Here is a 22,614-nt window from a genome sequence, read left to right on the forward strand (position 1 = left end):
CTGACTTTTGTACCATATCGTATCGCAAAATTGCAAATACTTACCAAATAAGACCAATAGCTACATAGGTAGGTACATGCGGCTACATGTAGACATATGCCTGAGTAAGCGCTGTGCTCTCTTATACCCCTCTCGGGCTAAAAGAGGGGAAATTCATGTCTCCGGCATCCAAAAATCATCCATTTAGCAACAAATCTAAATATTGCCCGCTCGCCTCGGAAATGCAATCATACGAATCGGAATACTGGAAGATATTCAAATCTGTGAGGCCTTTATTTGCTTCCAATATCCCATGGGAAGTACATGATGGCAGTCAAGAGCACGTGTCGGCAAAGATTGCCATTGAGAACATTGGCGATCTGATACAGGCTTGCATGATGGAGATCCCAATCCATTGCCAGATTGAACGTTTTGAGACCTTGAATGGATTCCTTTTCATTGCTGATGATCTACGACCGCTCTTATTAGTATTACAAGAATTAATTTGCAACAAGGTCATGGAAATTATAGACATCACTGCAGTGAGTAGAACCTTTTTATACGCTTACTTGATGTATTAAAACTTTGTCCTAACATGACGCAACAGATGAACTATACTGATCCAAAACTATTGAAGCTTAGCACTTTGGCTTATATAATGGAGGAATACTCGACCGCCGATGATTCCAATATTGCAAACTACTTCGAATATCTTTATTTAAAGCAGACCCCGGGCCAACTAAAGAAATTATTGAGTGGGGTTGAGAATTTGAACAGGAAATTGGCCACGGAAACAAACAAAAAAGAACCGGATAGATTTGCTATTCCAAGGTTAACCCCAGGTCCTAAAACTCCTTTCAGTTCCGCACCATGGCTTCAAACAACGTTCAGTCCGTCCTTCTGGAGTTCTTCGAAAAACCTATTTAACGCGTTGGTGCGCAATGTGAGGCTCTGTCAAGCATCTACACATTCGGCAATGTTACATCTACAAGGCTTAAAGCCGCCTCAGCCACAAGATAACCACACTGAATTTAATATTCTTCTACCTTCTTGTCTGGAACAGGACACTTGGCAGGAGACTTTCTGCCATATTCTCTATAACAGGTACCACCATGTTAAAAGGCGAGAACCTACTTCTTTATGCAATCGCTCACCGACTCAGTCCTTCCAAGCTCGACGCTTCCGAATCAGACAACGGAGAAGAACTATCAAGCGAAAACATCTGCCAAGCGGTACAAATTGCCAATGATTGCAGTGCTATGCTCCATATTCGCCTTCATAGCGAAGATTTCCGATACTTTTGCGATGACGACTCGCCTATATACCCAGAAGCACGTCCCACGATAACTATGGCGGAGCTCATCGAGAGCGGGCTTCTAAAAGATTTGCGTGTATTTCATCTCAAAGATAGATGGACACTAGCGGTAAATCTTGCCCAGTGCCTACTACAATTGCATGACGGACCTTGGCTTCAGACATTATGGACTGCCGATAATATCTTTCTCTTATGTGAAAATCCTAAGGAGGGTCGCAAATTGCGCAATGTCCACAGTCCGTTTATTTCCTCTGTCATATCCGAAAATCCACCGAACCTTCCAAAGCCTACACATTTCGATAGGTATCCATTACTCCTGTCCTTTGGGCAATTCTTGCTAGAACTTGCGAATGGAGAGAAACTTCCGATTGCGAAAACGAAAACAGGAGAATATAGTCCATACAAGACGTTAAAGAATAACTTCATCGAAATAAATACGGGCAGTCTTAGTGATGACTATAAAGAGGCAATTGAGGGATGTCTGAAGTTTCAAAAGTTTATCAAGGACGAAAAGGAGGCAAACGAAGAAGTTCGAATCCGTACAACTATCTTTAAGAAGATTGTTCAGCCATTGGAACGCAATCTTCGGTTGTTCAGCAAAGACATAATATTGAATAACACTGGCATTGTAAAGGTTGGAGATCGGAAAGACATATTACTTACAACCCCGCAAACTTTCCATCCCCAACCTCTAAAAGATACTCGTCCCGCTAACAGAGGAAAAACTGAGAACAGCCAAATTACCAGTTCAGAACATAGTAACTATCAGCTACTTATTCTCAATCCGTTGAGTTCTCATACTGGATACAAGTCGCACCATCAAGCGGAATTACATCAGGTCATAACCATCCCTGGGAAAGATCACACACTTGTCCACTTTCCGAAAACAGAGATAAAAGCGCAGCTCTATCAAGAAGTCACAACCGTAGCGACACAGCAATCACATTCCAATAGCAGCCAAATGATTAATCTTGATACCAAATCAAGTTCAGAATCGGGGTCTGAGTCGGATGAAGACGAAGGTAGACTCTTCGGGACTTTCGACACAAGAGATTCAGGAGCGCAAGAATTCAGGTTAGTGCAAAGTCGTCCTTAAATAGTTATCCCATCAGATGCTAAGTTCAGTAGATCATTGCAATGGGGTCGCACCTTTAAGACTTTATCTCGAACTTATAACGACCATTTTCAGTATACACACTCCGATGGGTGTGTTAAAGTCGCCATCTTCGACACTGGCATTGACCAGAATCATCTGAATTTCTCATACCCACGCTCAAAGCTCAGAAGGAGCGGAAAGTTTAGCTCGGTTAAAGGAGAAAAACTACAGATTGATCTCATCAAAGCGTGCCAAAATTTCTGTGCCGATCGAAGCAGCATCAGCGATGTTACGGATATCGACGGTCACGGCACTCATGTTGCCGGAATCATATTACAGCTCGCGCCAACAACAGAGCTTTATATAGCACGGATTTGCCAAGGTAATGCGAAATATGGGGATAGTTCGAAACAAATGTTTCCAACGGCCCAGCTCGAGCAGTTAGCAGCTGATACGAAGGTTTATCCCGATAGAATTGAAAGAGTAAGTTTATCCATATGCAATGTCCTCATAACACAGATCTAAGGACACCTATAGGCAATTGAGTGGGCTATTCAACACAAAGTTGACATTATCAACATGTCCTTTGGTTACAAACACTGGGATCAAAGACTTGATCAAGCTTTGAAGAAGGCGCGGGACCATGGAATAGTCATTTTCGCAGCAGCGTCGAATTTCGGAAACCATGAGCAAGTATCATGGCCAGCAAGAGATTCAGAAAGAACAATTTGCGTTCATTCTTCCATTGATTTTGGGACCGATTCTTCAAAATTTACCCCAAAAGCGCACCCTGATACCGTTAACTTCATGGTAGTCGGAGAAGAGATATGTTCACATTGGCCAGAATCTAAAGGTGGAGGATTTCGGACTATGACTGGCACTTCTACAGCAACGCCCGTTGCTGCTGCAATGGCTGCGCTCTTAATAGCATTTACGCGACAGAGTGTTTTTGACAGAGAGAAGAAAAAGGAGGTAGAAGACGATATTGGTCAGGTCAGACTTGACGATCTTAGTAACATGAGAGCTCTGCTAAAGCATATCTCTATGGAAACTAATGGTTATCATTGGATTAGTCCTCGGCTGCTTTGGGGCCAATTTGCGCCAACTAAAATGCAAGAGGACCCCGGTGCAGCATCAAGGTATGCGTGGGAAGAGATACGAAGGGCTTTACAGAGATGAATGAGTATAGACGAGTTGGTACGTTACACAAGTTACAAATAACACATGTATAAACTCAATGCTTAAATCAGTCGCAAATGATTCATGAGATAGAGCTTATACGACATTTCGTGGGATAAGAGGCTAGACCTTGATAGTTTCTTTGCGCAGACAATTTAGTGGCCGTACTGTACCATCCAATGGCGACAAAGCACCGCAAAGCTCTCACAAGATAGGAAGATACATGTAGGAAGGGCCTTGTGCAGCTTGCGGGGTAGCGCGGTTTAGAAACTCCATCTTAGTGAAAGGTGTTTTATGAAGAGATTCTTCAGGACTATTGCTGTTTTTTCTGCTTAGTCTATACGAACAAGAGCCCAAAATGCCACAATCTGGAAAGCTAGCAGGGAAGATGAAATGGATTGTTACCCGCTACCCAAAACCATGCGGCCAACTCATCGCGCTAGGCGCCATTCTGTCCGATCCGGAAGATCCAGAAACTCGTCTGAATTGGCATAGTACAACAGACATCGACCCAAAATATTTGATCGACGAATCTACAGCCGTTTATCGCGTGATACACTCAGGAATATCCAATGATGATCATATTATGCTCAAATTAACTCAGCTTCTGGGTGGTGGGCTAAATGCCAGCGGAGGGGCCAAAGATGATAGGAAGACGACCATTGACGCAGTGGATGTTGAAGCGAAAACATTTTTGCCGGATAAAAAATACATGAATGCCTGTATGGAGACCCCCGAAGTGCAGGAATATGTCAAAAAATGCAATTTTTCGAAGACACTATACATGATAATTGGCGTTGCATCAGCAAACAAGCTTCGCATAAGAGAAGAATCGTCAAAACAGCGCTCTGCAGGGGTGGGTGTAACTACTTCATACCCGGGAGGACTTGGCTTGGGGACTGTAGGAGGGTGCCATAAGAACACGCAGACAACTGTTTCGGAGATGGGTACGGAACAGAAATGTGATTTCGCTTATCGGATTCGAGAATTTACATATTGGAAGTATAGGAGGGAAAAGGTCAAAATGAAGGCTGATCGGAATGCAGGAGCACTGTTTAGAACTGGAAACACGGAAAATGACGAGGGCTATGACGATAGCGACGATAGTGACAACGATGCTTACGAGAATGTTGCTCTATTCAATGCGTTGAAAGAGATGGATGTTGCTCGAAGCAATGAGACGGTTTTCTATTTTGAAACCTAAGGTAAATGATAAAAGACCATAAAAGAAAGAGTCTATTATTACAGTATATAAGAACTCGTAACATTTCATATTATATTATAGTTTGAAAGCATCTGCACATAAATGTGAGCTACATGAATGTTCATTTGCGTAATTCATACTATCGTGCCCCAATTACCGCCTATCTCATTATCTTCATAATTACAGTCGTGTATATCAGATTCTATATAAATTCTAGGAAAGTCAGTACCCATCTCTCATTATCACCCATCGCTTGAATCGTGTTAAACTGAAGAGCAGAACCAAATAATAGTACAAGTACCAAACGCCCAGTGCCAACAATCATCCTTCTGCTTAGGCACTCTCATTCTGCGCCTTTGCAATTGCCGCTTGGCTAAGCCGACCTAGCTCCTCAACAAATGCGTCCATTTTGCGCAAGTATTCGACCTCGTGGGTCGTAACTCTGAGAATAGGCATACTTCTGATAACCTTTGTTGCCAAGGTAAGTAGCTCCATATCGTGAGCTGCATATTCGTGCCGAGGATTTCGTAGGATATTAAAAAAGAGACTGAGAAGTGCGGAAACAGGGTAAAAGATGAAGACCCTAGTGCATAGAATATTAGTATTGGGATACTCGGCAGATGTAAGTGGTTGTTCTCACCAGAATGCTTCACCGGCTAGCCGTGGTGCAGCTTCACTGAGATAAATGAGAGTCGATCGACTAGCTTCAACAGAGATATCAAGGCTGGATTCTAGCCCAAAGATCATTTCCTGGCCAGATTCATTCCAGTCTGCCACACATCTACCACTTGCGCAGTGAATAATATTCAAGAGGTAATGGTAGTCCAAATGCAGTTCGATATGGAGCATGCTCGTCAACTGGCTGATATCCTTGGCAAGTTTGACATCTTTGCGAATACTGAGCGACGGTGCGTACTCTGCCGGTATTGACATGCGCCAGTTTTCCAATTCTTCGTCAAGCTCTCGAATGGTGTGAAGAAGTTCGGCATCGGATTTACGCAGTGAGCCCACGGAGTAAAGTGCCCTGACAGCTTTCGATTTAAGTATACTTAACCGAAGGTCGTTGGGCAAGAACGGCTTTCGAATATTTTGTGGAATGTTGAGATTATTCGAGAAGCGATGCTTCAAGTAATCTTTGGGAAGCGTGAGATCACAAAACTCGTCGCTCATGATAGGAGGCTGGCCACTTCTCAAGGCTATGTCTTTGTCAAAGAGATAGCACAGCCAGAATAATAGTCGAATCTGACGCTCTTCGAGCTCTTTGACCGTAAGATCACGATCCTCTGGTGGATCACTTATAAGAGTATGTCCCCCCAGAGCATAGACTGTACGGCACGCAATGGCGTGGTACATGGACGATGCTTCTAGGCGGCCACAGAGGGCTTCATTCATGAGCTGCAAAGTAAAGGCATTAGAAACAGCGTAATATATCAAATACTCGCGATGACATACCAATAGTACCATCACTTGTAACGTCGTGACACTGGCGTCCTCAATAAAGTCGGCTATCAAGATTTGCGCCTGCTTAGCACAGCCATCGCTGTCGACATGATTTGAGACGCTCAGGGCAGCAAAATGATGGCTGCTGAGGGACAGGAAAGCGAAAACGCATGCTTTACTGCTAATTTCCTCAATTGTCGGGTTCGTCTCTGGCGATTCATAGGCTCTTCGTATTGTGTCTTTGAATAGGTCACGATCGACAAGGGGAAAGGCAAGGCGGAATTCCGATTGCAAAAAAAGATCGAACAATGTGTTGGTGATCCATTGTTCTGGGAGTTGATCGGCTGGTGCTCGGTTTAACTGTCCCCTAGGAGAATATTGATTTGAAACACCAGAAGAGGCCTGGCCAGTAGATTCGAAGGCAAAGGTGCTCTCGTTGTGGAAATGAGGCCACTGCCCCGTCTGAGCGTATATATACTTCTCGCCAAGAGGAGTAAAACGGGGAATGCCATTCTGGTCGCATATAGCAGCAAACTTCTGCCCTGACATCCATATTTGTCCAAGCGGAGAAGCACCTAGCTGTCTAGAGCAAGCCTGCGAATTCTCACTGGAGCGACTAAGCGTGCGTGTTATGGATGTATTGGTGGGTATACTGCTGGGTGTACCAGTAGTTTTCTCTTGTTGGGCACTGGAGCCATCAGGCGAAGCAGCTGAAACAGGCGAGGCCGTCTGGTTGCTCTGTTTCAGTGCTTTAGCTCTAGCAATACCCTCTTCTATACGCTCCAGGCGTTTAACAATGCTCTCCCTGGAGCTCCTTTCCCACCGTCTTTGTCAGCGGACATGGCCAAACACACCACCACCACACAGAGGCGGCAGGTTAGTAGGGTACCTGTACTTACTTTGTTTTCTTCTTCCGGCCTCTAATCCGGTTAATAGTGCAGTGGAGACCATGGTGTAGACACCAGTTGCATTGTTCATCCGGATCGGATCGATCACATTGAATCTATACGAGCATCCATTGCCACGTGTAAGTGTATGTATCTCGGCAGACGCCTATCATGATGTGTGCTTGTAGGGCAGAGACAATGAGGAGGAATTCAAACAAAAGTTCCGCTTATGGAGAAACATAGCATTGAACACATGCAAGAGGCAGCTGGCCAAGACCCAGACAATGGACGGGGATTATCAAAATACCTTACGCTTATAGCAGGCGTCGCAAGCACGTCGTTGCGCGGCCATCTTGTGCTGGGTCCTGTCTGCGATGGGCGAATTCCTAACTCTATCCATGGGAGAGGAAATATTTCTCGGAAGTTTCCCAGTAGATGCCCAGGTAGATAGCTGTCAGGCTCGGGCTTTGGCCTCGTCGCGCATAGGCTTTCGCCTCTCGTTGATATCCGAAGCAGCCCAAGCCCAAGCCCGGGAGCGATGAGTAAGCGGAAGTTTCGCTCAAGCAGCCCTGTCCGAACGGGCGTTTTTAGTGCTGCTGAGAAATAAAAGCGGGCTGGAACAACGGTTTAGCCGCAGGGAGTAAAGCCGAGCTGGCGAGTTGACGCATGGCGTCAGACGCTGCGGTCAGGCTGGTATCAAAAGTTGGGATGCCGATGGGGGGCTGCTCCTGAAGTATTGGGCGACAGCCGTCTGCTGTGTAATGCTTATCGGAGTTGATTTGCAATACGGAGCGTGAAGCACTGACAGTTCTCCCGATGGACCGCGCAATCTCGTCATGTGCAGCAACTATCGGCGACAGACTTCACGACAAGATTTAAAAGGAGGCCTGGGGAAGACTGGAGGAGATTTGTTCCGCTTAGTCAACGGAACTTTGAATGTGGAGTATCGTGTAACCGATGAGGGAAGTGGCTTTTTCTATGTTCTACTCCTCGAGGATAGAATTTGATAGCACGGGTGGTGCTGCAAACAGGCGTCAACGACATCATCAAATAACTGCATATATTGTAAACACGAAAACACTACGCCAGAGGATGGTGGTGATGTAGCAGCGTGCTTAAATGTTTAGTCGACTCATGCTATCGGTAGTTGTGCAGCCGTGCATTACACCCCTGAGGATGTGGCAGACAGTAAACACATCTGCATCGTCAATCGTGCACCAAGGTAATGTCCGATGCTCCCAAATAGGGAAAAGCAAAAAAAGCGAAATTCCCGGGCCCCATGTCACAAGCAAATTCTAGATTCACTGGTCAGATAACCGCAAACCAATGCTGGCCCAGAATCCTCCTCCGACGTCTTTTTGGAGCTCCAGCTGCCTGACTAAGCGGAACTACGAGCAAGTTCTTTGCTTCTGACAAGGTTCCCGCCGTGGAGCCGCGCCCAGGGGAAATTTTAAGCTCGTGGAGCCACTATCCGAGTGCGAGGTGGTTACACGGAGGAGGCGGTCCCATCTTCCAGCTTCCTGGCCACGCAAACACAGACGTTTGCCTTGCGCTTCAGACGTTATCCAGAATCCTACAGCCCCATGAGCTGAGTCACAATGCGGTTTTCATCCTGCTTTTGTGCCCCATAATGGCTATGGGTTTACGATAGACATCAACCCGGGGGTCCGTCTCGGCCTTCTTGCCAGTACCGAGTATCCACCGATTTGACATACTGCCGTATCTAGATAATCAAATGTGGGCTGAAGCCGAGGGCCTCCCAGCTGTTAAAAATGGCGGACTTTCGCTATCAAGAAAATGTCCTTCTTTCTTTTTTGCTCTGTAGATTTTCTATACCAATCTCTAAGCTCCTTTCGCCACAAATTGCCTTGGGCCTTCAGTTCGTGGTCTCTTAACCACTAACACGGACCTGGCAACATGGAGTCCTCATACGGCGAGACGCTTACAGACCTCAACGCTTCAGTGGGGGAAAAAGAAGCTGTCGATAATAGCTGGTTTATGAAGCCGGAAATCACCGCCATCAATGACCGCGACAAAGCTTCCGGCTTCCAAGCCCGAGAGCTCGGAGTCACATTCCAGAACCTCACAGTCGAGGCTATCAGCGCCGATGCAGCCATCCACGAAAACGTCGTCTCCCAGTTCAACATCCCCAAACTGATAAAGGAATCTCGCCAAAAGCCGCCTTTGAAGAAGATCCTCGATAATGCCCATGGATGTGTCAAGCCCGGGGAGATGCTCCTCGTGCTGGGTCGACCAGGGTCTGGATGTACCACACTACTCAACATGTTGGCCAACAGACGGAATGGATATGCTCAGATTTCCGGCGACGTTTCTTTTGGCTCCATGAAGGCCGAAGAGGCAAAACGTTATCGGGGCCAGATTATTATGAACACTGAAGAAGAAATCTTCTTCCCATCGTTGACTGTGGGACAGACTATGGACTTTGCAACACGATTAAAAGTCCCATACAACTTGCCCAACGGCATGACTAGCCAGGAGGAAATCCGCCTGGAGACCCGAAAGTTTCTTCTCAAGTCCATGGGTATTGAGCACACGGAAGATACCAAAGTCGGTGATGCTTTTGTCCGAGGTGTTTCTGGAGGAGAACGGAAGCGAGTGTCCATCATCGAGTGTCTCGCATCCAAGGGCAGTGTCTTCTGCTGGGACAACTCAACGCGTGGTCTTGATGCCAGCACGTAAGTGTCATTTTCTTACCAAAGCCTTTTATTCATCGTCTAATCTGTTTCATATTATAGTGCTCTTGAGTGGGCAAAGGCCGTTCGAGCCATGACCGATGTCCTCGGCTTGGCTTCCATCGTTACTCTATACCAAGCGGGCAACGGCATCTATAACCTCTTCGACAAAGTTCTCGTTTTAGACGAAGGCAAAGAAATCTACTACGGCCCCATGCGCGAGGCTCGACCATTCATGGAGAACCTGGGCTTCATCTGTGACGATGGAGCCAACGTGGCTGACTTCCTCACCGGTGTGACCGTCCCTACCGAGAGAAAAGTCCGAGATGAGATGAAGCTCAAGTTCCCCCCGAACTGCAGGCGCCATCCGCAGCGAATACGAACAGACTGCTGTTCACGATCAAGCGATTACTGAATACAACTACCCAACAACAGAGGAGGCGCAGACCAAGACCAAGTTATTCCAAGAGGGTATTGCTCATGAAAAGGACAAGGGCCTCCCGGCATCGAGCTCATTCACAGTGAGCTTTTGGACTCAAGTGCGGACGTGTATCAAGCGACAATACCAGATCATCTGGGGTGACAAGGCAACTTTCTTCATCAAGCAGTTTTCTACCATTGTTCAAGCACTCATCGCCGGTTCGCTTTTTTACAACGCTCCCGACACTACCGGAGGACTATTCGTAAAGTCCGGAGCTTGCTTCTTCGCCTTGCTTTTCAATGCGCTGCTGTCCATGTCTGAGGTCACCGAGTCGTTCAAAGGCCGCCCTGTCCTGATTAAACACAAGTCATTTGCGTACTTCCACCCCGCGGCCTTTTGCATTGCGCAGATTGCGGCCGATATTCCCGTCATCCTGGTACAAGTCTCTGCCTTCTCCCTGATTCTGTATTTCATGGTTGGTTTGACAATGTCTGCGGGCCACTTCTTTACTTTCTGGATCATTGTTGTGGCTACCACCTTTGTAAGTGTATACCTGACTCTTATCATCGACCTTTAAGCTAATCTATTTGTTAAGTGTATGACTGCCCTTTTCAGAGCTATTGGTGCGGCTTTCAGTACGTTTGATGGCGCATCCAAAGTTTCAGGTTTGATCATTTCTGCTACCATCATGTACAACGGCTACATGATTCAGAAGCCACGCATGCACCCCTGGTTTGTCTGGCTCTTCTGGATCGACCCCATGGCTTATGGATTCGATGCCATTCTCTCAAATGAGTTTCACGGCAAGATCATCCCTTGTGTCGGCCCTAACATTGTTCCCAATGGCCCCGGCTTCACTGATTCAGGCGCTCAAGCTTGTGCTGGTGTGGGTGGTGCAGTGCCGGGACAGACTTTTGTCGATGGCGACTTGTACCTTGCGTCACTCTCTTACAGCCATTCTCATGTGTGGAGGAACTTTGGCATCATCTGGGCATGGTGGGCTCTGTTTGTGGCCATTACCATTTACTTCACCACAAAGTGGAAGCTGTCATCAGAGAACGGACCCAGCTTGCTTATTCCCCGAGAGCAGTCCAAGCTTGTCAATGCTGTCCGCCAAGTCGACGAAGAGGGCCAGGTGTCGTCAGAATCAGGTCACGTTTCAGAGAAGGATGATGCTACTGTCAACGCACAGTCCGATAACAACTCGACCGATGATACCGCCGCTCAGGGCAACCTCATTCGCAATTCCTCCGTTTTCACCTGGAAGAACCTCTGCTACACCGTCAAGACACCCTCAGGCGACCGTCTGTTGCTGGATAACGTTCAGGGTTGGGTTAAGCCTGGAAATTTGACTGCTTTGATGGGATCGTCCGGTGCGGGAAAGACTACCCTGCTTGATGTCCTTGCTCAGCGAAAGACTGAAGGCACTATTCGTGGCTCCATCCAGGTTGACGGTCGACCACTGCCCGTCTCTTTCCAACGATCCGCCGGTTACTGTGAACAGCTCGATGTGCACGAGGCCTACGCCACTGTCCGAGAGGCTTTGGAGTTCTCTGCCCTGCTTCGACAGAGCCGTGATACGCCGCGTGAGGAGAAGCTGGCCTACGTAAACACCATTATCGATCTCTTGGAACTTCACGACATTGCCGACACCTTGATTGGTGAAGTAGGCGCAGGATTGAGCGTTGAACAGCGCAAGCGTGTCACGATTGGTGTTGAACTTGTCTCTAAGCCTAGCATCTTGATCTTCCTGGACGAGCCCACTTCTGGTCTAGACGGCCAGTCTGCCTACCACACTGTCCGTTTCTTACGAAAGCTCGCTGCCGTTGGTCAAGCCGTTTTGGTCACCATCCACCAGCCTTCTGCTCAGCTGTTTGCTCAATTCGATACGCTTTTGTTGCTCGCAAAGGGTGGCAAGACTGTTTATTTCGGAGAGATTGGTGACCAGGCCAAGGTCGTCAAGGAATACTTTGCTCGCTACGATGCCGCGTGCCCAACAGAAGTGAACCCTGCCGAGCACATGATTGATGTGGTTTCAGGACAGCTCTCTCAGGGCAAGGATTGGAACGACGTCTGGCTCGCCTCCCCCGAGTATGCCAACATGACCACAGAGCTTGATCGAATCATTGACGAGGCTGCATCCAAGCCTCCTGGCACTGTTGATGACGGTAACGAATTTGCTACAACCCTATGGGAGCAGACCAAGCTTGTCACACAACGCATGAATGTCAGCTTGTACCGCAACGCCGACTACGTCAACAACAAATTCGCGCTGCACATTTTCTCGGCTCTTTTCAACGGTTTCTCTTTCTGGATGGTTAAAGACTCCATCGGCGATTTGCAGTTGAAGCTTTTTACCATCTTCAACTTCATTTTCGTCGCGCCAGGTGTACTTGCCCAGCTGCAGCCTCTCTTCATCCACCGCCGAAACATCTTCGAGACTCGCGAGAAGAAGTCCAAGATGTACTCATGGATTGCTTTCGTAACTGCGCTTATTGTTTCGGAAATCCCTTACCTCATCGTTTGCGCTGTGCTCTACTTTGTGTGCTGGTATTACACTGTGGGCTTCCCCGGCGACTCTCACCGCGCCGGAGGAACCTTCTTTGTCATGCTCTGCTACGAGTTCCTCTACACTGGTATGGGTCAGTTCATTGCTGCATACGCGCCCAACGAGGTCTTTGCTGTCTTGGCGAACCCTGTCGTTATTGGAACTCTTGTTTCCTTCTGTGGTGTCTTGGTGCCTTACGCCCAGATTCAGGAGTTTTGGAGATACTGGATTTACTACCTCAATCCTTTCAACTATCTCATGGGAAGCATGTTGGTTTTCAACCTGTGGGGAGCAGAAATCAAGTGTTCCGAGCACGAATTCGCCACTTTCAATCCTCCCAACGGCACAACTTGCGGAGATTATCTCAAGGACTATCTGGCAGCAGGCCCAGGTGCCGTGGCAGATCTCATCAACCCCAGCGCCACGGCCAACTGCCAAGTGTGCTCATACTCCAAGGGCCAAGACTATCTCCGCACATTGAACCTGAAGGAATACTACTACGGCTGGCGAGATGCTGGTATCGTGGTGCTGATGGTGTTTAGCTCGTACGCTTTGGTGTACCTGCTGATGAAGCTCCGAACAAAGATGTCCAAGAAGGCTGAGTAGGCGTGAAGAAGAAGAGAACTGAAAGAGTCATGCATATCTCTACTCTAGCGACTTTTTTTTACAACATTCATTTTTGCGATATCAACATATTTTAATAGATTGGAAAAGCCGGTTAGATGGTGTTAATAATAGGATAGATCCCTAACAAAGCAATTATTAGACGCATTATTAGGCATGGCGAGGATACGCATGACGTTTTCTTACGAGTTAATGGTGCGATAAATAGACAATAATAAATAGCATAAGCGTCAAGTCTGTCATTATTCTCAATTCCTTTTCTATAAAACCCCCTCGTTCTTTTCTATATCATCATGTGTCGTAAGCGATGAGCGGTAAATTCCATATGTAACTGCGGCTTCTCTCATAATTCATGCCTCATAAAAGTGCTTCTTTGTTCGCTCGATATATCATCGAGTGATGCATTACTCCAAACATGTTCAACGGTCGTACAATCTCCCAACCAAACGCTTCATAGAGCGGTCGCCCTTGTGGCGTTGCCATGAGGTAGCAATCCCTGCCGGCCTTGGTGGCTTGCCGCATGCCCCATGTTAAGAGCGCCTTACCAATTCCCCTCCGCTGGTGAGGTGGGTCAACCGCAATCATGTCAAGATCTAATGGTTATTATCGGTTAACTGCGTTGCTCAACATGTAAAGCAAAATGGGTGGCACATGTAGAGATATAGGAAGGGGAGACAAACGCCACACGTCTTTCAGTCCTCTATCGCCAAAGCTGGCTTTATGGTCCTCTTTCAAGATTGACTTGAGCTCCTCGAAAATCTTCATGTCCGTTACATCTGAAGGCAGCTCTGGGTCTGCAGGCGCAATTGGGGGCTTCTCATCTTCGACTGGCTGCTCCCACACAGCGAAGCCAACAATTTGGTCGTTCAAGGCGGTATCTATGGCTAATTTAATCGTGCAATTTGATGTATTGAAGCTCGCAGTCTTTCTTAGCTGGCGCCAGGGTAGAGATGCGTCGCCATCGGGGATATTCTTCGGCTGCAGATGCAGAGGAAAAACTTGGCGAGTGATCCAATCGGTTGTCGGGTGGAACGTGACGCCTGCAAGCCGTGCCACGGCGGGCATGTCTTCTTCTGTTGCGTCTCTTATCTGAATTGCCATTTCTTCCTCTGTATGCAAGGGAATTGGTTGAGGGGAGACTGTGATTCTTCAGCTAATTTTGGAAGAACATGGCAGCGGGGAAGATCGATATATGACGGTATTCTCTTCTTCTATAATTAGCTTCAAAGACGCCTAGCTATTGAAAGGGACTTTCGTTTCCCTATGACCGAATCCCGTGTGTGCAACAACTTGCGATTTGGCATACTATTGTAACACGACACGGGCACGGGGTAGGCTAAATTGTTAATAGTTCGCCGACCACGATATAAAAGCGGAGTGGGCCAACAGTGAGGGGAATCTAGCTCATCGGCAAACTTCTGAGCGCGCACTCGATTTCAACATTCGCCCAGCGAAACTCCCCACAGTCAAGACTATGCCCCGAATGGTTATTTCCCGCTTTCTTTGACGCTTCTATTTTCCTTCTAGATTACCCAGGTATTAGTTCAGGTGAGCTTCTTATGCGTTTTATTATCAGGCTTGCGCTAGCACGTCTTCTCAATCAACAATCTAGACAGCCGTCAACTTGGACAGCGAAATGCATGCTTTGAACCTATATCGATATTTGTAACTATAGCATACTAACTATATCTATTTGCCTTAATGAAGGCGCTACTAGGAGCCCAGCTATAGACGAAAATACCTACATTCCCAGTAATAATGCAGCTTAAAGGCTCAATCTTATATCATGGGATTGCATACGTGGACGGAAATGCTTCAGGTCCACTTATCGCAAGTAACCTCGAATTGAGCTTTTGGGGGGGCGTCGATCCGCAAACGAGCGAAGTTATAGATCGCCACCACCCGCTGAGTGGCAAACACATCCAAGATGCAATTCTCGCTATTCCCGGCGGTCGCGGGTCTTGCTCTGGGAGTGGGGTGTTACTGGAGCTTATACTCAATGGCAAGGGCCCAAAAGGCTTTATATTTTCAAGAAAGGAAGATATTCTCACCCTTGGAGTCGTGGTTGCGGAAGAGATCTTCAATGAGTCTATTCCGGTAGTGGTTCTGGAGACGGACGAATTTCAAGACCTACAAAACGCTATTCATGTTACCATAAACGGAAATACAGTCTCAAGCGCACAACTAAAGAGTGTACCAGAAGTTTCTGAACCGGTCGCCGAAAAGGCTCTGGGCACAAGCTTAAACCACCATGTTGAGTTGTCCGATGGGGACAAAGATTTTCTAGAGGGCCTGCACGGTCGAGCAGCCCAGGCTGCTATGCGCATCATCTTACGCATGGCTGCTATAGAAGGAGCCGATAAGCTAATAGACATTACACAAGTTCATATAGATGGCTGTGTTTATACTGGGCCTGGGTCGCTCGACTTCGCAGAAAGATTACGCGACTGGGGAGGCAAGGTCTTGGTTCCCACTACTCTCAACTCCATATCCGTGGATCAAAAGCGCTGGCGCTCTCAAGGGGTTGCATCCACATTTGGCGAGGCGGCAGAAAAGCTGGCCACAGCGTATACCGACATGGGTGGCCGCCCAACCTTTACTTGTGCTCCTTATTTACTTTCGAGTGCGCCGAAAAAAGGAGACCAAGTAGCTTGGGCTGAATCGAATGCTGTGGTATACGCCAACAGTGTACTCGGCGCGAGGACCATGAAGTATCCGGATTTTCTGGACATATGCATTGCTTTAACTGGGCGTGCTCCACACGGAGGTCTTCATTTGAAGCACAACAGGCTTGCTTCACTTCGTGTAGAGGTGCCTCTTCTTCAACCAGAGGATATTGATGATTCTCTTTATCCTTTATTAGGATATCATGTTGGTGGCCTCTCAGGAAGTCGAATACCTGTCATCACAGGATTTGAGAGGGTGCGCCCATCGACAGACGACTTGAAGGCATTCGGAGCGGCATTTGCCACCATGGCAAGCGCTCCAATGTTTCACATCGCTGGAGTAACTCCAGAAGCCGCCACATTACAAGATGCGATAGGCGAAAGAGATGATATAGAGACTGTTAGCCTTGATCTGAGGCAACTTGAGACAAGCTGGAGAACGCTCAACAGCGCACAGGTTGGCTCGCCAGTTGACCTCGTCTCGCTTGGGAATCCGCATTTCTCCATTATGGAAATGAGAAATTTGGCAAATATTTGTCGAGGATGGACAAAAGACGATCGAGTTTCCATCATGGTGACTTGTGGAAGAGCAACGCATGGGCTAGCAAGTCAAGCGGGCTTGATTGAAGAATTGGAGCGGTTTGGAGTTCAGTTTATTACCGATACGTGTTGGTGCATGATTGATGAGCCTGTGATTCCAACATCTGCGAAAACAATCATGACCAACTCTGCGAAATATGCTCATTATGGGCCAGGGCTTACTAGGAAGAAGTTTTATTTTGGAAGCTTGGAGAGATGTGTCGCTGCTGCGTGTAGCGGCACTTACGATAAAGGAATGCCCAAGTTCATTCAATAGATCAATATGGGAGCTTGCAGAGAGCTTTGACGTTGAAGTAAGAAGGTTTCATTTTAATGTTTATGAGGCTAGGCTTGAGAATTAACCACTAACGGCCACAATCAAACGTATGTTCTGCAGTGTTTTGTGTAAGGGCTTTATGTTTAATGAGACCTTGTTGTTCCTCTTGAATACCACTCAATATTATAATGCTCAATCCCCGTCCCTTTATCCATAACACCACATGTAGCTTCAAACTGGTCGGCGTCGCTGAATAGTATCAAGGCCTTTTTTGATGTATCCTCTGTGCAATCGCTAAATAGCGCCATTTCCGCTCCTTCGGTAGTTACGTGTCTCTTAAATACACTAGCCAGGAGTTCTTTGTTGGTGGCAGAAGAAGCTTTCAGTACCTGAGCGAAGTGGCTGTTGAAAGCGGACGGTTGCAAGCCATCCACATCATAATGCTCAACAGAGGGTGGTTCACGCATTAAAGGCATCGATGCTTCGAAGAAAGGACCTGCTGCTGGGCCGGTTACAAAACCAATATGCGAATCCACGTTCTTCCAAATGACCAGTGAAAGTACAGTAGCACCGTCTGCTTGCTTCTTTGAGTCTTGGCCATTCTCTGAAGTTATTACGCCGGCCATTGTTGCAATTATTCCCGGCTGAGCCATTAAGATGGGATGCATTCGTTTGTTGTATACATCTTTGTACTGTTCGGGGGTAACCTTGATGCGTGTTTGCACGAGTTCTGCAATCACCTTGTCGTTTGCGTCCATTTCTAATAGAGACCCCTTGGCCTAGAATAATCTTGAAAGAATTAAAAAAAAAATCCAGTTTTTCTTTTGCTTCTTTTTCTCTTTTTCAAGTTCGAAAACATCCTTCGCCTCTCTTTTGTATCCTACTTGATGGATACCGGTCAGACTTGAAGATCAAATTTTCAGCCATTGTCTCTAGTTTGGCCGAGTATTCCGAAGAGCTGGATGCGGTTTAAATCTTATTGTTAAACTTAAATCTTATTGATACTTGAAGCACTTTACACTTTGACTTCTTTAGAGCCCTGGTACCTCTATTGGTATTGTCTCGTCTCACATAATCCTAAGCCGTCGCTCCACTCGTAGTAAAGCTCTCAGCGGAGAATCAACAACATTCAGATCGACCCGAGTCATGGACTCAATTTTGGGGAGAAGTCAGAAAAAGATTCATTTGTCACAGGAGAGCGGTCAATGACAAATAAATCGCGTCGCAAACCCTTTCTCTTATCGGTCGATATATTGATGTTTCGCAAGTACACGAGGACAGACGGATAACCACATACAGGTACATGTGCCTATTCTACGTGCTATATGGAGACTGCCCTAACAACATACGTGTTCCAAACGCTGTTTAAAGATGTGGAAATACAAACATGTGATGGCCATGAAAGTGAACAAATCGGAAGCAGAAGGGATTAACGTGAAACAGTCGGGTATAATCGCGAAATGGTCAGTTACACCCGTTCCACTGGACGAGCGCTTGCGCAGACATACATCAGCTTGGAAATATCAGCATGTCGTATATTCCCGTTGAGGGCTCCCTCCACTGCTGATACAACAAGATATGATCCGTACAGTACCTGAAATAAGTGGACCGCAAATCAGCCTCGTCAAGCGCGTGTGCCATGAATGACGAAAATGATGGCATCGCCACACTTGGCTAAAACCGATCGCGACACAGGCCATTTCAAGTTTCAAGGGCCGTAGCGCTGTGTCTTGGCGGCTGCTACCCCGCAAGCGCCCTGCAGATTGGAACTTTTGGCGGTGCTGTGGCGGGCCTGATAGGCTCGGATTGGCCCGCTCCAGCGCTCATAGCTGCCAAAAGCAGCTCAGGGTAGCGCAGCCGCCTTTAGCTGCGGTCTCCAGTCGTTATCTTTCGGCATCCACATCCGTTGTACAGACGAGCATCTATTATCGCTGCTCTGTTCCGATTGTAGCACAAGGCACGACGGGAGGCTCCTATTTTCCCTCTTCATCCTCCCTCGTCTGGCCCTTCTCGTGTGGTGACTACTTTCATCACGTCTACCGCGATGCGAGGCCTCATGATGGACGAAAAAGCTGGCCCTCCTGCCTACAGCGCCTCTGGCCTCCTATCACCAGCTTCTGGAGCTGCGCCTTTTCGCGGTCGGCGAGCTGGTTGGCGCCGTTCCCGCCTCTTGCAGTTCTTCTCTGCGGCTTTGTTGCTGTTGGTATTTGGACAATGGATACAAATATGGCGAGAGGAGACGAAAGTTCCTGTGCTCTCGCGCGACAAGCTCTACGGTGACCTGCAGACTTGCAAAAAGCTCAAGCTCAAGCCCCAGGATCCAATAGGACTTGGGCGAGAGAAGAACGCCAGATGGATCGAAGGCAGCAAGCCTACTCTCATCAAGAACGCTGTCATTTGGGTTGGCGAGCCTCTTGAAGGCACAAGCGAGGCTGATGCCAGAGCGGGCAAGGGCTGGGAATGGATCCAAGGCGACGTGCTGCTCGAATATGGACTCATCAAACGAGTCGAACATCAGATTTCATCAAGCTCGCTACCGGAAGACACCCTGATCTTCGATGCTGCGGGCCGTCAACTCACCACCGGCATCATCGACATGCACAGCCATGCCGGCGTCGATTCTCTGCCCAGTCTTCTAGGCAACGACGACACCAATGAACTCTCGGATAACACGACTCCGTGGGCACGAGCTATTGATGCTCTCAATCCATTGGATCACCAGATTGAAGTCATCAAGTCAGGCGGAGTCACTACTTCCCTCATCCTCCCCGGCTCCGGCAACAATATGGGTGGCGAGGCTTACACTATCAAGCACGCTGTTGGCCCCAGAAGCGGCCGCAAAGAGATCAGCGCGCAAGACATGCTCGCAGACCCGGATCGCAACTGGCGATTCATGAAGATGGCATGCGGAGAGAATGCCAAGAGGGTCCATGGAGGCATCGACAAAAGGCCATTCAGCCGCATGGGCGAAAGCTTCGATTTTCGACACGCTTTTGAGCAAGCTAGAGCTCTGATCCAGCGCCAGGATGACTGCTGCAACAAGGCTCATGAGATTGGTGTGGAATTTATGAGCGAGTATCTGCCACAAGAGCTATTCTGGGAGTCGCTTGCCGCAGCCCTTCGCGGCCAGGTCCATATCAACACTCACTGTTACACCATCACGGATCTTGAAGCAATGGTGGATCATACCAACGAGTTCAAGTTCCCAATTCGGGCTTTCCATCACGCTCATCAAACGTATCTAGCTACTGAAGTAGGTTCCTTCAACCATTCAAGCTTAGTTGTGGCTAATCTAATCGTTACTTCTTTTAGATCCTCAAGCGCACATATGGAGGCCGACCACCCGCGTCGGCCCTGTTCGCTGATAACATGTTTTACAAAGCCGAAGCCTACATTGGGTCTGAGTATGCTGGCAAATATCTCTACGATGCCAACCTCACGACTGTGTATGTGAGCGACAACCCTGTTCTCAATGCTCAGCATGTCCTCTTTGAAGCCGCAAAAGGCTATCGCTATGGTCTTCCCTACCACGCTGCTCTCTCCGCTGTTACCAGCATTCCTGCTGAGCTGCTTGGTTTTGGTAAACGGCTAGGCAAGGTTAAGCCAGGGTTTGATGCCGATATCGTGGTTTGGGACAGCGATCCCTTGAGCGTTGGGGCTGCTCCCGTCCAAGTCTGGATCGACGGCACTGCGCAATTCGAAGACCCAGTTGAGCTCTCAAAGCCTAAACAAAGCCCTATTGTACCCGATACCGGGCTATCTTACATCGTCGAAGAGCCAACTGAGATGCAAGATGTTCTTTTCTATGGCATTAAAAAGGTTCTTCTGTCTGATGATGAGGTTTTCGAATCTGATGGCAAGCCTGTGTCTGTCTTCATCTCCAATGGGAAGATTGCTTGCATTGGTCCTTGCAGTCCGGAATATGAGGCAGCTGCCCAAAAGGTGAAGCGGCGAATCATCCTAAAGAATGGTTATCTCACCAACTCTTTCACTGGCGTCGGTCGAACCATTGGCTTGAACGATATCGACGCTGAAGATGTAACCGACAATGGGCCGAACCCAACCGCCTTCACTCGTGCTGTCGATGGACTTCGGCTGGACAGCAAGAAGCTACATGTTGCTGCTAAATATGGTGTTACCAAGGGCATCTCTGCTCCAAAGTTTGTAAGTGGCAGCTCCCATCACGGCACCAGTGTTGGCTTCCTCACCGCGGCCAAGACTGTCGCCGAGAAGGGCGCGGTATTTGATGCCGATGTCGCCGTTCATTACACGCTTGACCTTAGCGCTCGCAGCACTGGCAGTTACTCTGAGATATTTGGCAAGTTGCGAAGTAAGCTCCTTGCAGCTGCTTCTACTAATAAGACAGCTGAGGATCCCTTCTCAGAAGATGCCTTTTTGCAAAAAGTGGTTGCTGGAAAGACGGTCTTGGCTCTTACTATCGATAATGCGGACGGCATTGCCATTGCGTTGAGGATCAAGTCAGAAGTCGAAGAGGCCACCAAGTCGAAGATAAGATTGGCCATTCTCGGCGGCGCAGAGTCTCATCTCGTTGCAGCAGAGCTAGGCGCCGCGGAGGTTGGCGTCATCTTGCTTCCTCTTCAGGTGCATGCGAATAACTGGGACCAACGCCGTTCTCTTCCCGGCGCGCCACTGACAAACGGTACGACGATTGATTACCTGCTTGATGCCAACGTTACGGTCGCCATTGGCCTGTTTGAAGACTGGTATGTGCGTGACTTGGGACTTGAAGCCGGCAAAGCGTACCACAATGGCAACGGACGGCTGGGAGAGAAGGCTGCCCTGGATCTTGTAAGTGGAAACGCACACAAGATCCTTGGAGCCAAGCTGCCAGAGGATCAAGCAAAGGGCCACTTCATCATCAGTGAGGGAAGTCCGTTGGATATTGGATCTCGAATCAAAGCCGTTGGCAGTGGCAGGGACAAAGTGGCGGTCTTTGTCAACGGCTCAACGGGTCCATCTTTGTTGGAAAGGCTGGAAAGGCTGGAAGAAAGTGGTCGTGTTCAGCGTGAGGCGGTAGATGGGCAATTGTAGTCGATGTATTGAGGCTTAGTAAGTTTTGAGTATCTAGAGTAATTCACATAGTTGCTATGCCTTTTACCTTTTGCAAATTCAAAGGTCTGAATTAGTCTCAATTCAGCCTCCTATCCGTTCCTAGTTGCCGGCCTGAGTCGCCATCATCAACATAGTCCATTCTAGCCTTTTCTCTCCGCCAAATCTAACGCGCACTACGGCATCTAAGTGGGAGCCGCCCTCCCACTGGCGCCCAGCTCCTTACTTGCCGCTCGGAGTCAGGCGGCTGAAGACGGCTTTGCCCTCAATGATTGGCCACTTGGGATACAACGCTGTTAATAAGCACAGCCTGTTCGTCATCGTCGAAATCTGTTTGCTTGCGAAACGTTAATTCCTGCTGACAACTCAAATGATCAAACAGGGGCTAAGCCCAGTGAGGCAATTAGAGTACCGAAGTACAGTGAGATCGCGAGCGCCTATTTCGTAATTCCGACTTGCCAGTGAGACGGGTCTGAAGGCCCAATCCTGTCTCTGCGGTTAGTAAGAAACAGATAAAAAGAGAGAGAGACCCGTCCCGACGTTATCAGATTGAACTCTGTGTGAATCCTTACGGCTTTTGATGAGATTGATATTGAAACGACTTATTGCCTTGGTTACCAGGGTAGTTGTCTTGGT

The 22,614-nt window shown here is 47.9% G+C and overlaps 9 protein-coding genes across 11 annotated transcripts; 6 read left to right on the plus strand and 3 right to left on the minus strand.

Annotated features, from left to right (window-relative positions):
• Positions 1-171: 171 nt before the first annotated feature.
• TrAtP1_009527 (uncharacterized protein) lies at positions 172-3,640 on the plus strand. Of its 2 annotated transcripts, XM_066114327.1 has the most exons (5): positions 172-521; positions 587-1,083; positions 1,142-2,368; positions 2,423-2,873; positions 2,928-3,640. In XM_066114327.1, exons 1-5 carry the CDS (start codon positions 222-224, stop codon positions 3,567-3,569), a joined length of 3,117 nt encoding a protein of 1,038 aa, XP_065970421.1. In that variant the 5' UTR covers positions 172-221; the 3' UTR covers positions 3,570-3,640. The 2 variants fall into 2 exon arrangements, with proteins under 2 accessions (XP_065970421.1, XP_013946845.2); XM_014091370.2 differs by having other exon boundaries at positions 587-2,368.
• An 858-nt stretch (positions 3,641-4,498) lies between these two features.
• TrAtP1_009528 (uncharacterized protein) lies at positions 4,499-4,828 on the plus strand. The gene has a single exon (XM_014091369.2). The coding sequence runs from the start codon at positions 4,513-4,515 to the stop codon at positions 4,771-4,773; it is 261 nt and encodes an 86-aa protein (XP_013946844.2). The 5' UTR covers positions 4,499-4,512; the 3' UTR covers positions 4,774-4,828.
• Positions 4,825-8,332, minus strand: TrAtP1_009529 (uncharacterized protein). 2 transcript variants are annotated; one of them, XM_066114328.1, is made up of 5 exons: positions 7,408-8,332; positions 7,113-7,216; positions 6,226-7,027; positions 5,414-6,168; positions 4,825-5,356 (listed from the first exon to the last, which is right to left on the minus strand). In XM_066114328.1, exons 1-5 carry the CDS (start codon positions 7,498-7,500, stop codon positions 5,107-5,109), a joined length of 2,004 nt encoding a protein of 667 aa, XP_065970422.1. In that variant the 5' UTR covers positions 7,501-8,332; the 3' UTR covers positions 4,825-5,106. The 2 variants fall into 2 exon arrangements, with proteins under 2 accessions (XP_065970422.1, XP_065970423.1); XM_066114329.1 differs by having other exon boundaries at positions 5,414-7,027; positions 7,113-8,332.
• Positions 8,333-9,017: 685 nt separating this feature from the next.
• TrAtP1_009530 (uncharacterized protein) lies at positions 9,018-10,208 on the plus strand (the record flags this gene model as incomplete). Its single annotated transcript, XM_014091367.2, has 2 exons — positions 9,018-9,796; positions 9,857-10,208. The coding sequence occupies 2 exons, from the start codon at positions 9,018-9,020 to the stop codon at positions 10,206-10,208; spliced, it is 1,131 nt and encodes a 376-aa protein (XP_013946842.2).
• Positions 10,209-10,527: 319 nt separating this feature from the next.
• Positions 10,528-13,368, plus strand: TrAtP1_009531 (uncharacterized protein; the record flags this gene model as incomplete). Its single annotated transcript, XM_066114330.1, has 2 exons — positions 10,528-10,755; positions 10,810-13,368. 2 exons carry the CDS (start codon positions 10,528-10,530, stop codon positions 13,366-13,368), a joined length of 2,787 nt encoding a protein of 928 aa, XP_065970424.1.
• Positions 13,369-13,989: 621 nt separating this feature from the next.
• TrAtP1_009532 (uncharacterized protein) lies at positions 13,990-14,487 on the minus strand (the record flags this gene model as incomplete). The annotated part of the gene is made up of 1 exon (XM_014091366.2): positions 13,990-14,487. The coding sequence occupies one exon, from the start codon at positions 14,485-14,487 to the stop codon at positions 13,990-13,992; it is 498 nt and encodes a 165-aa protein (XP_013946841.2).
• Positions 14,488-14,724: 237 nt separating this feature from the next.
• TrAtP1_009533 (uncharacterized protein) lies at positions 14,725-18,231 on the plus strand. Its single transcript, XM_066114331.1, has 2 exons — positions 14,725-14,934; positions 15,094-18,231. Exon 2 carries the CDS (start codon positions 15,145-15,147, stop codon positions 16,906-16,908), a length of 1,764 nt encoding a protein of 587 aa, XP_065970425.1. The 5' UTR covers positions 14,725-14,934; positions 15,094-15,144; the 3' UTR covers positions 16,909-18,231.
• TrAtP1_009534 (uncharacterized protein) lies at positions 17,052-17,666 on the minus strand (the record flags this gene model as incomplete). Its single annotated transcript, XM_066114332.1, has 1 exon — positions 17,052-17,666. The coding sequence occupies one exon, from the start codon at positions 17,664-17,666 to the stop codon at positions 17,052-17,054; it is 615 nt and encodes a 204-aa protein (XP_065970426.1).
• A 721-nt stretch (positions 18,232-18,952) lies between the features above and the next one.
• Positions 18,953-21,960, plus strand: TrAtP1_009535 (uncharacterized protein; the record flags this gene model as incomplete). Its single annotated transcript, XM_014091364.2, has 2 exons — positions 18,953-20,161; positions 20,221-21,960. 2 exons carry the CDS (start codon positions 18,953-18,955, stop codon positions 21,958-21,960), a joined length of 2,949 nt encoding a protein of 982 aa, XP_013946839.2.
• Between the last annotated feature and the right edge of the window lie 654 nt (positions 21,961-22,614).

The sequence above is a fragment of the Trichoderma atroviride genome, chromosome 5 (assembly GCF_020647795.1).
Source record: "Trichoderma atroviride chromosome 5, complete sequence".
Taxonomy (NCBI): domain Eukaryota; kingdom Fungi; phylum Ascomycota; class Sordariomycetes; order Hypocreales; family Hypocreaceae; genus Trichoderma; species Trichoderma atroviride.

Coding starts and splice junctions, on each gene's coding strand:
- TrAtP1_009533 (XM_066114331.1), top strand. CDS start 15,145: ATGCAGCTTAAAGGCTCAATCTTATATCATGGGATTGCATACGTGGAC.
- TrAtP1_009527 (XM_066114327.1), top strand. CDS start 222: ATGCAATCATACGAATCGGAATACTGGAAGATATTCAAATCTGTGAGG. Junction 1,084..1,141: donor TGCCATATTCTCTATAACAG/GTACCACCATGT, acceptor TCACCGACTCAG/TCCTTCCAAGCTCGACGCTT. Junction 2,874..2,927: donor ATCCCGATAGAATTGAAAGA/GTAAGTTTATCC, acceptor GGACACCTATAG/GCAATTGAGTGGGCTATTCA.
- TrAtP1_009528 (XM_014091369.2), top strand. CDS start 4,513: ATGGGTACGGAACAGAAATGTGATTTCGCTTATCGGATTCGAGAATTT.
- TrAtP1_009529 (XM_066114328.1), bottom strand. CDS start 7,500: ATGGATAGAGTTAGGAATTCGCCCATCGCAGACAGGACCCAGCACAAG. Junction 7,217..7,407: donor ACGCCTGCTATAAGCGTAAG/GTATTTTGATAA, acceptor ATGCTCGTATAG/ATTCAATGTGATCGATCCGA. Junction 6,169..6,225: donor TACAAGTGATGGTACTATTG/GTATGTCATCGC, acceptor TTTACTTTGCAG/CTCATGAATGAAGCCCTCTG.